At 31.2% G+C, this 12,228-nt stretch overlaps 1 protein-coding gene across 1 annotated transcript; it reads left to right on the forward strand.

The window, feature by feature from the left end:
* Positions 1–3,845: 3,845 nt before the first annotated feature.
* Positions 3,846–5,514, forward strand: LOC112513533. The gene is made up of 4 exons (XM_025119823.1): positions 3,846–3,977; positions 4,058–4,258; positions 4,358–4,423; positions 5,235–5,514. The coding sequence occupies exons 1-4, from the start codon at positions 3,927–3,929 to the stop codon at positions 5,340–5,342; spliced, it is 426 nt and encodes a 141-aa protein (XP_024975591.1). The 5' UTR covers positions 3,846–3,926; the 3' UTR covers positions 5,343–5,514.
* The last annotated feature ends 6,714 nt before the right edge of the window (positions 5,515–12,228 follow it).

A 12,228-nucleotide genomic window follows, 5' to 3' on the forward strand; every position in this document is an offset into this window, starting at 1 on the left:
CTACTTCTCCGTTCAAAATACTTGATATAAACTTAAAGATCATAAATCGCTCAACACTTGCCCGGTTTAAGACTAAATCGCTCAACACTTGTCCGGTTTAAGGTTAATCCGGACAACTCTCATCAAGCGGTTTATTTACAAATTGCTTAAGCCTTAAACGGTTTAGGGCTTAAATCGCCCAACCCTTGTCCGATTTATGGCTAAATCGCTTGGCACTTGTCTGATTTAAGACTAATCCGGACAACACTTCAACAGATAACCTTTAAATCAAAAGTAAAGTTCTTCAATCAATTATACAACTATGAAGAGTTTAAAAGTAGTAAGAATCACTCACCTTATGTAACTTTCTTTTGAAAACCAACTTGATCTTTAGTCAAGAAATAATCCGATCAGCTCTTTTTTCTTTTAAATCGCTCAAATCTAATGAGATTAACCAAGAAGGTGAAATAGGGGTCAAACTCTCCTTTTATACCTTTCCTTAACAGGAAAGGTCGGCTGTACTCACACATACACACAACTCATGCATCCATATTCATGCATGTGAGTATATATCAATTAACCACACATATAAATATATATACAGACATGCATATACATGCATGCATATCCGCGCGCACACACACACACACATATATATATATATATTACACATACATGTAGGGGTGCTCACGGTCCGGGTTGATCGGTTTGGAGCTGTTTTAACAACCCAACCCAATGTTGACGGTTTGAAAAATTTCAACCCAACCCAACCCGTTTGGGTTGATCGGGTTGTGTTTAAACAATGTAAAATCACATAAAAATAAAGAAAACTTTCCTTTGAAATACGACCGACCATTCAAGATAATATGCAAGTTCATCAAATATTTAGATATTACAATAAAACTGCTTAAACCAAATGATAATACATCAATCAACAACAATAGTTTTAGACGTTTCCAACCCCGATGTTTTCACTTTCTTGACGTTAAGGTTGGTCATGTCATGATTGTCATCTACAATTCAAAGCTAAAGTTAAGGTTGGGTTCATCGGGTTGGTCGGGTTTTTTTGGGCCTGACCCGATTCCAACCCAATAAGGCCGGGTTGGCTAATTTTTTTATCGATCATGGATCTGGTTACCTCGGGTTGGGTTTTTTTTTTTAAATTCGGGTTGGGTTGGTCGAGTTCATCGGGTTTTTGAGCACCCCTACATACATGTGTATCCACATATACACATAATCTCATTCATGCATCTACATTATGCGTATTTTCTCATAATAGCATGATCAAATATATCAATTTATTATACTGTCACATAATCACATGTAACAAATAATCACATATTTATTACCTCAGGTGACAACCAAAATCTGGTTATCACATGATTACTTATAATGGCAATATAAGATTTAACATCAAATAATAACACTCTAAACCTTACACAAAGTCTAGATTGAGAATGGTGTTACTAAAACTCATTAACTGTCGTTATCTCAAAAGTACAGAAGACGTCTCCAATTAGCTCATTTCTCCTCGTGCCACTAACTAGCACTTGAGTCATCACAACACTGCTAGTATCGTTACCCAATGAGGACTCGATGCACATGCCGACAAATAAAAAGAGTTAGGCCTAACGCTTAGTTAGTTCAAACACTTTTCATTATAATCATAAAACAGTAAAACTGAAAGTCTGCTTATTTAAATCATAATTTCTCAAATGAAATTTCTTCATCATTAAAAAAACATCTTTCTAAAAACCACCATTTTCGTAATCAAAACTTTAAATCAAAGCAGTCTTTCAATATGAAATCAAAACTTAATACTCATTCAAAACGTGAATAAAGTTTAATGTTCAAGTAATGTAAACATGGATTGAACTCTATTATCCAAAACACCTAAGACATGGATAAGTTCAATATCTAAAACCACAAGTGTTTTCGTATTCTCGTAAATCACAGGGGTTCTCGTTTGAACACCCGCCTATATTTATATGTATGTGTGTGTATATATATATATATATATATATATTTATATGTGCGTATGTATGTATTATAAGGATGGGTTCAATGAGAAGGGAAGTTATGATGAGAAGTGTAAAAAGGGATTATTACCCTTGAATCAATCATAATTGAATGTGAACACTAATGAGGTACACTGATATCCACCAGATCAATTCCCTTCTAAAAGCAATTCATAAATAAATATAAGATTAAAAATGATTAAGAATTAAGAACTCTTCTAGGCTTTTTACCCTAACTTCACTTTAACACGAACCATAGACGGACCTAGAGGGGTGGTTAGGTGGCACGTGCCACCGTATTGTTCCTTCGTGGTAAGATAAAAAAAAATTAGGTTCGTGAAAAGTACAACCGTTTTATTATAGAAGGTGCAATCGTTTTATATGATGTCACCGTATCCAAAAATTCGTGGGTCCATCCCTGACACGAACATTCATAATGTATTATACATATAATATTTGAATTTTCTATTAGAAAATGTTATTCATAGAAGATTTTTTTTTTATTAACTTGGATATCCAACCCGCTATGTGAGCCGACTAATCTCAGGACGACTACCTACTTTGTAGATAGCTTGGAGTCACCGCATTTGAACCTCCATGGCCACAAGAGGATTTTTATCTCTCCTTGGGAACCTTCTGGTACTTTAATCTTTAGAGCGAAACTCAAACCAATCAAACATTATCCATATATGTTTTAGAAGATTTTGATATCAACCAAAACGATCACGTCTGTCCAAAGTTCGTTCGGTCAAAGTTGACTTTGTTTTTCCCTCCTAGTGATATCCATACGAGTTCATCATCTATTATATCCAAAATGCAACGTGGACACATTTAGAGCCATTCGATAGCAACATGCTACTTAAGGATGAGGTACAGAAGATAATGTATAAAAAGCCACATCATTTATTATCGGAGATCATATTCGACCTCGATCTAACCGTCCATTGTCCAATTTCCATAAAAATTGTAAAGTAAATTACATACCAGTCCCTATAGTTTGTCAATTATTCAATTTTCATCTCTACCGTTTAAAAATCGTGATTTTTATTTCTATGGTTTATAATTTATTGTTATTTTCGTCTCTAGATTATTTCCTACATTTAAAGTACAAGAGAGACCAAAATAATAAAGATTTATAAATCACAGGAGACTAAAACAATAATAAATTATAAATGATAAAAACAAAAATAACATTAAATCACAAACCATAAAGACCAAAATCGAAACTTTTAATAAACCATAAGGACTAAAAACATAATTTACTCTGAATTGCATTATGGTACTTTTAGAGATTGGTTGTGTTTTGAACTATCAAAGATGAATTAGTTCAGGTTTATATGTGATTGATTGATTTTTCATTAAGTCCTGTGTGAATTAATGTGTTTGTATGGATCGAAAAGATGTTTCTGGGGAGGGTTTTTACATAGATGAAATGAGTGTGTTTTTAATTGGAAAGATTTTTCTTAACTTTTTGCATAAAACTCTTCTAAAAACTTGCTGAAAAAGTCATTTTTATTAAATCATTACCAAACATTCATGCATAATTGATCAAATAAGTTGTAAGTCTCATTAAACTACTAACAAACAGACATTTAGACTTTATACACCCTTGTCCTAGATCAAGATCCCATATCTTATATTAAAACGAGTCCAATTCAAAATCATAAACTTTAGAAAAATAGTTATTATAAAATGGGTTTATTAAATTGTTCAATGGTTTTTTTCGGTATTTTAATAAATTACTTAATGAGGTTTTAAGTTTACAGGATTAAAATTTGACATGTCATATCTAAAATCATTATAATAAATTATTATTATTTTGGATGCATTTATAGACAATTGAAGAAGGCATGGGTGTGTAGGTAAAACTACCTTCTCTTTGTTTTATATCATAAAGATTCAAAAAAAGGATTTGCATGAAACCAGAATATGGAACCTGCGTTGCCTGTTCTTCCAAGACTTGATCGTCTTGATCGCCTGGTACCCAATTAATTTCTTTTTCTTTTTAATTCTTGTTATCGATTTTTTTGACTTTTAGAACTCGTTTGTTGTTGTCGTAGTTGGAACTTTTGGAAGAAAAGCATGGGAAATCAAGAAGGTACGAATCTATAACGACTAATGATGATGATAACAACAACGATTATAAGAAAACATCTGTAGACCACCCGAATTGCAAAACACTATTATCTGCCCTCGATGATGTACATCACAAAGGCACACTTATTGATCGACTTACAATACTGGAGAACCATGTGTTACAGGTATCATAGTCACTGGAGAGCCATGTGTTAGTATGATTGTTTCCATTTTTGGAAAAAAATGCTTGAAGATGAATTTATGAAACGTTTAATTTTTTGCAGTTAAGTCTGGATATTGAAGACGGGAGCACATCAAGATCGAGCTCGTCGACTGCTTATACTACAAAGGTACCAGAGTCTCTTGCATCATATACTCCTCCATATCAGATGTTTTTGTGCTAGTTAGAGATAAGTTTATGTACTCTCTTTTCACTCGGTTATTGTAAAAGTGTTTGAATATGGACTATAATTGATTTTCGGTGATTTCAAGTTCCAATGATCGACTTTTCAGTGTATAAAAAATATAACTACAATTTTCTTTTAATTATTTATTCTCAAAATAATCAGTTATATCTAGATTATCATGTGAGTGGTTGCTGTAACAAGACTGAATATTAAGAAAAATATAAAATTACTTACAATCGATAAATTCAAACATCTGAGTATTATTTTTATCCAATTATGATTATTAATCAAGACGAAATAATCATTTTGAAATTGCACATCCAAAACCGTTTTAAATGATCATTGTTTAACACCATCACTTCTAGGGGGTCTCTTATATGTTTTCAAAACAACATGGGGTCAATTGGTACTTTTGACATAAAATAAGGAGTATGAGTGTAAAATTCCTTTTCAATTTGACCCATATTATCATTTCACCCCCCTTCAGTTTCCTGCAGTTTGCCTTTTTATTAGAATCAAAAAAGTATATGCTACCGTCCATCGGTGTATACAAGAATTATTAATGTCGGATTCGATTGTTTACAATCATTGTTGTAAGTTACAATATTCTTTCACTTTTCGTAATTGTCATCATCTATAATTATATGGTATCACTCACTTGTTCTATATAGGGACCAAATATGTTACTGTTAGCAAAGTATAAGGACCTAAGGTAGACTATATTTTATAAAACATTTAATTGCTTTTTTCACAGGAGGAAAAAGAAGTCCCAATTGATAAATGTGACACAAAATCAAGTGGCAAAGGAAGGAGAAGAAGGGTGCACTTCAAACGGATGAGGTGGATGTCTATGGGATGCTAATAATTCCATTATATGCTTTTATGATTTAATTTTTCAGCATTATAATATATTTAACAAATTAATATAAAAAAATGTGTTGTAAGCATATAATTGTATGTATATAATACAGAAAAATGATATTATCTTGACGTATTTATCAAAAGATGTAATATAATATCACCCGTCATACTAAGAGGTTGTTTACCAAAAAGCTTACGTTAAAATTTTACACTATCACTTACTTAGCAGGTAAGATTTTTATCTACCAAAACCGGATTGTATGCAATAATTTACTCGATAAGTGCTAACCGTAGTAAGAGTTGTCGTCCTCACTTACCGGGTAAGACTCTCGGTCAGTGCCTTCACTTTTGCCGGGTAAGAATCTTGTTCATTGTCATATCCATCCGGTAAGATAATATGACTTGGTAAATGCTTACCCGGATAAGCATTTGGTAAACGATCCTTAAGTGTATCATTATATATAAAAAAAGTCAAGAAAACAATCCTTAAGTGTATCATTTGGTAAACGATCCTTAAGCATTTGGTAAACGATCCATATGTAGCTACATTCTACTAACTTACTAAGTTATAGTTATATATAATAAGTTTGTTGGTGCAACTGTAAAAATAATTATATATAAAAAATTAACACTTGAAAATCCCCTATATTTTGATGATTAACTTATAACACTAAAAGATAAAACAGTAAAAATTCAACTTTTAATTTCTAAGATATACAAGAAAACAAGGAATATGATTTTTTATTTTTTTAAAAATAGATCATTTAAGTAATTTATCTACTAACCATTTACTTGGTGTATTGAAGTTATTCATTGATTAAATTTTATGTGATGATCAACTGTAACAAATGATGGTGTATAAAATGCATTAATTAAAATATTATTACATACATGTAAACGTATCGAAATTAAAGATATCATGAGAGACTTAAAAAGTGTGATACACCAGAATTTGAATTTATATATACAGAGGGGTCTTTTTTTGAGAATTCATTGAAATAAACTTGAGAACTTGTATATCATGTGTTATTTTATATGATTTTTTTTCTCATCTAATACTGGGATTAAATTATCGATTAATATATATTTGTTTACAATGTGTTCGTTTCACATGTACTCGGTTTATAATGTGAACAATTTTTACGTGTTTGTGAAAAAAAAAAGTCTATGTAAAAAAGTTTCATATTGTGAAACAAATACAAATGAAACAAACATATAATGAAACAAACGTATGTTAATTAATATATTAAATACTATGTTTAGACAGTAAAAGTCATGTAAAACAAAACATTGAGGTAGAAGTTATCACGTATCTCACAAGTTTAGAGTTCTCAAATGATGAAGCCTCTACACACACAGTGGCCGATCTAGAAACTATTATGGTTGGGGGCACACCTAGGAGGGTCGAAAATTTTTTGAAACCGAACAATTCATCCGAACCAAAAAAAGGTTTCGGGTTTTCATTTTCAGGTTTAAACTGTTCGGTTAACCGAATAAAGATAACTAATGCGGTTGAAATAAGCTAGGCATTGACCCTACAAATGCATTGATGTGGTGGAGAGTGACTTTTAAGGCTTATGTTTTAATCTTTTAGAACTCTTCTTAAGATGAGCACCCAAGGAGACCTACCAACTAGGAATTATTCCTTCTGCCTGATCATATAAAACTAACCTAACATTTGACAATTTCATTTGATTTGCCTTCAAAATTGCCTATAAAACTAACCTAACATTTGACATTTCCATTTGATTTGCCTACAAAATTACCTATAAAATTAACCTAACATAAAGCATTTACCAAATCACCAATAAGCAAACAACAAAATCAAAGAAGTAATCAAAATTAAAGACTAGAATTTGGAAATTAGAATTTTTACCCAAATTATTTGCTTCAATCCAGTGACTCCAACTCCAAGTCTCCAATTCCAGCAGCGCCTACAGTCGAATAGGTGAACTGTGAGGTAAAATACCTAACCTAAAGTATTTACCAATTATCACAAAATTAACCAACAAAATTAACCTAAAATACCTAACCTAAAGCATTTACCAATTACCACAAAATTAACCAACAAAACAAAATTAACCTAAAATACCTAACCTAAAGCATTTACCAATTACCACAAAATTAACCAACAAAATTAACCTAAAAGCATTTACCAATTATCAATTACCACAAGTCCACAAGGTAAAAATTAACCTAAAATACTAGACATTAAAGTTGGAAATTAGAATCTTTAGTTCTTTACCCAAGAGAAGAGCCTCTGCCAAGAAGGAAGTCTCAAGTCGAAGTCGCACACGACAGTGCGGCACGGCACAACACTCAGCAGTCAGCACAGCACAGTCGGTCCGGTGAGGCGGTGAGCCGGTGAGTCACACAGGCGGCACAGGCGCACAACACTACAGCAGTCAGCTGGTCAGGTCGGCGGTCGCACTCGCACACACACTCGCACCGTCGTCCGTTGCAGTCTCGCAGACTCGCAAGTCACAGCGGCAGCCTCACTTTCACTCTCGTTTCTTCCTGCACGGCTGCACTGAAGAGGGAGGGGCCTCCTACCTCATCTTGTTGGGGGCCCAATTACACCTAATCTCAAAATACAAGTAAAAAAAAAATTTGGGCTTTCATATAACATTTTTGTTGGGGGACCAAGACCCCAACCCCCTCTTACTGCGTCCGCCCCTGCACACACACACACACATATATATAGCCAACGGTTATTTTGAGAAGTAAATAAGTGATCCTAGCCCTTCATACGGTCAAGATCGGATTTGACTGGTCAATAATTATGGCTTTGACTAGTAAATAATTGGAGCTATTGAAAAATAGATGTGCTAGTTTTGTAACTTTTACAAATAGGCGACAAACGGCCTCATATATGAACCTACGTGATTCACATATAAACTATATGTTCATATGTGAACTCGTGTAATTAACATATTAACTATTTTACCGATTCACATATAAACCTGTGTGATTCACATATGAACTAATTAACTGATTCATATATGAACTCTTTGTTTTTCACATATGAACTAATTAACCAATTCATATATGAATCCACGTGATTCATATATGAATTATTTAACTGATTCACATATAAACATATGATTCATATGTGAATTACATGGGTTCACATATAAACCCTCTTTGCCATTTATTTGTAAAAGTTACAAAACTAACTGTCTATCTTTTGCATATCCATACAAGGAATTATCCGTTATTTCACGGTCAAAGCCGCTAATGTTGATCAAATGAAGGGCTATGATCACTTCTTTACTTCTCAAATATTTACTTCTCAAATAAACATTTCCATATACATACATATCTATGCTATATTATAAAGCATTTGACAAAAACTCTTAAAAACCACTTTTTATGCATAAGGTATTGTTTATTAATGCATATTACTTAAAACTCAAGATTGCAAGTAGATTGTGCGTAAGTACAACTTATTAAAGCTCCATATCTGAATTCGTGTAACTAACTGCAGACAAACATAATCAAATACAGGATAAACATCTCATTTTAAATATAAAAAATCTAAAATAAAATTAGGATAATCATTAAGTTTTAACATAATACTTAATTATTATCTTTATAAAATGTTATTATTATTAAACCAAAAATAAATTATTTCGTTATTAAACTTAAATTAAATTATAATAAAAAAAATAAATTAAAGATATTACATAAAACTGAGAACTTTTAAATAGTTGAATTGATATTAACATTGATATATTTTTTTCAATTTTTTATGATATCTTCAAATTTATATTTTATTCAAAAATAAAATCATTATTGTTTTATTAAAAACACATAAAATCGTATTATAACATCGACAGAGACAAATAATAAAATATAACACTAAAATCGAGATGTGTTTCGCTGCATTGCGCGAGTACTTTTCGTGTGTGTGTATATATATATATATATATATAGAGAGAGAGAGAGAGAGAGAGAGAGAGAGAGAGAGAGACTTGGGATCATGTGAGACCAGCCTGTTTTCGTGAGACCCGTGAGACCAACATTTTACACTTGAAACTTCACAGCAAAATGCTGTGAAGGTGACTTTTTAAAACCTTCACAGTGTTTTTGCTGTGAAGGTTCGACTTTTTTTAAACCTTCACAGTGTTTTTGCTGTGAATGTTACGTGTAAAAATGTGGTCTCACAGGTCTCACGAAAACAGGCTGGTCTCATGTGAACCCAATCCTATATAATATATATATATATATATATATATATAATATTTCTTGAGATGTGTGCCACGAATAACAAAGCATTTTTATGAGTCGAAATCTTTTGAGTTTCAACTTTGAAATACGAGTGATTAAAATTTTCCGAAATAGTTCTTTAAATGAAGTCTTGTAAATCTTATAAAATTATTATTTAAAAATAAAGGTTGGATGATTTCAAAACAAATGTGTTTAGATTCAATTTTTTTGAATTTGTACCCTATCTTTTTACCATTTTGGTCTTAAAAGTTTGATTAAAAAAAAAGGAACAACAAATAACAATTACGTGTAAAAGGTTGAATTTTAAAAATATTTTGTATGTCAATTTTTTCTCAACCATTTCAAAGAAAGTTGTAATGAGCGTTTGACATGGAGCAATCCTAGCATCCACAAGGGTACAAATGAATCCGTAAGACGAGAAGTATACTTTCACTGAACTATTTAACAGTTAGATTTTGGAAAATTGAGACGGAAACGTCTACATATAAGGCTAATTTGGACGTTAGACGCCTTCAACATTGAACAATCTTTTGGTATAAATAGATGCCTTTATCCAACTCCTTTACAATCTTTGCCGACTTGAAAAACGAACCTACCAAAAACTTCATGTCTTTGACAAATTCTCATACCTATTAAAACTTATTCAGATTGAATTATGAACTACTTACGTTTCAATGTCAATTGTAAGTGATTTGCTTTAAGAATGAGCGTGAATACTCTTGCCAAAAGGAAGAGTATATATTGAAGATTGTACACTTTGACTTGTTTTCCACCGTCAAAGTTAAATATGTAGTGGATTAGTATGTCTCGACTGGACTCGAGAAAAGTTAATTAACAAAGTCAGTTAAACACAAATACTCTTCATCAACTTGTTTTTTTTTTCTCAAACTCGATATTTCTGTATCATATGTTTGTGCAAGTATGTTTCTTTTTTCCTTCGTACTTTTATATTTATTCAGTTTATACGGTAGACATAAAAAAAAACTTTCAAGTTTTGTGCCAAGCAACTTGCTCCTAAAGGTTGCACCGACAATGACACTGGTAATTATTTACATAGAGGAAAATCATTGAAGTTAGATGTGGTCAAAAAGTATAAAGAATGAATTATTTAATTGGAGTTACTTCTAAAAATACATGCAATCACATTATATACTTTCATACCCCTTTTAACATGTTTCACATCGTGTATTGTATGGTGATCAAAATTTAAGTTGAGAAAAAATGTGAAAGCCTCGATCCAAGCGAAAGTACGACGTGTCTGGAAATTCGGGATCGTATTTATATTTATGACGTCATGCCCAACACCATAAATCACGATCTGGAAAAATACTAAAATCAAATGAAAGCACGTCATTAAGTCAACACTTTCATTCTATGTATGTATATATGTGATATAATAGATACTTAAACTACGTTTGATATTATAAGTATGGCAGTAATGATAACTCTTGTTAAGAACAAAAATGTATCATTTTCATTGGTTTTGAACTATAATTTTACCAATTGGTTGGTTTTTATTTCAACCATGGTTATAGACATCAAAGCATCTATCACGTTTTTATACGTCTATCATCTTCTTCCAAACTATCATCTTTTCACCGATGTGAGATGATAAAAGTAATCTTATTTCAAGATTTGAGAAACACTCAAACCTCATGTCGCCAGGTCACCATCCTTGATTACACTCTTAAATTTGCACTATAATTTTTACCATTTGATTGATTTTGATTTTAACCATGATTATAGATTTTAAAAAGGTCATAAAAAATAAGACAAAACTATGAGGCAAACCCTATGAATTGATATAAAGACATCCAATCAACTTTTCTTATATACTTAATTGTGTTCAAATCTTTAAATTTTTCACCAATATGGGACAACTAAAATTCAACGACAATTCATCATTTGAGAATACTCAATTGAATGGTGTTACCTCAATATCCCAAGGTTTTCATATATATATATATATATATATATATATATAGACATACACACACATGCACACACACATACACACATATACACACACACATATATAGGGGAGGGATAAAATGCAAATCAAGCTATTTGTATAAACTGTGAAACCGTCGATTTAATTATTTATTTTAGTGAAATTTTTTCATAAAATTGTTTAATATGATGAAATTGTTTCAAATAATTCAATTCATGATGAAAATGTTTTATATATTTTTATTTCTATGTAAAAATTAAATTGTTTCATGTATTTATCATTTTGCTAAAATTTGTATACTAAAATCAATAGAATAAAGATGATAATGTCTATAATTATTTGAAAATGAATTATTTGAAACAATTTCATCATGTTAAACAATTTCATGAATTTTTTTACTAAAATAAATAATAAAATCAACGGTTTTCACAGTTTATACAAATAGCTTGGTTTGCAAAATATCCCTCCCACATATATATATGTATATATATATATATATATATATATATATAGAGGGTGGCAAGATCAAATGCTAACCAACCCTTTCATGTTAACCTTATTAACCGATCTTGGCCATCCAAACAAATGATCAATGGTTGTAAATTAATCAATTTAAAATTTTAATTTTTAAAATTTGAATTTTAATTAAGCATTGTGAACATATATGGAAGGGGCATATTGGGTAATAAACTTCACTTCATAAATG

Source organism: Cynara cardunculus, assembly GCF_001531365.2.
Source record: "Cynara cardunculus var. scolymus isolate 2C chromosome LG 5, CcrdV1, whole genome shotgun sequence".
Taxonomy (NCBI): Eukaryota; Viridiplantae; Streptophyta; class Magnoliopsida; order Asterales; family Asteraceae; genus Cynara; species Cynara cardunculus.

What these genes read in the sequence shown, in the direction of transcription:
- LOC112513533 (XM_025119823.1), top strand. Translation starts at nt 3,927, where the DNA reads ATGGAACCTGCGTTGCCTGTTCTTCCAAGACTTGATCGTCTTGATCGC. An exon ending in TGGAGAACCATGTGTTACAG is followed by an intron (nt 4,259 to 4,357) that starts GTATCATAGTCA and finishes AATTTTTTGCAG; the next exon opens with TTAAGTCTGGATATTGAAGA. An exon ending in CGACTGCTTATACTACAAAG is followed by an intron (nt 4,424 to 5,234) that starts GTACCAGAGTCT and finishes CTTTTTTCACAG; the next exon opens with GAGGAAAAAGAAGTCCCAAT.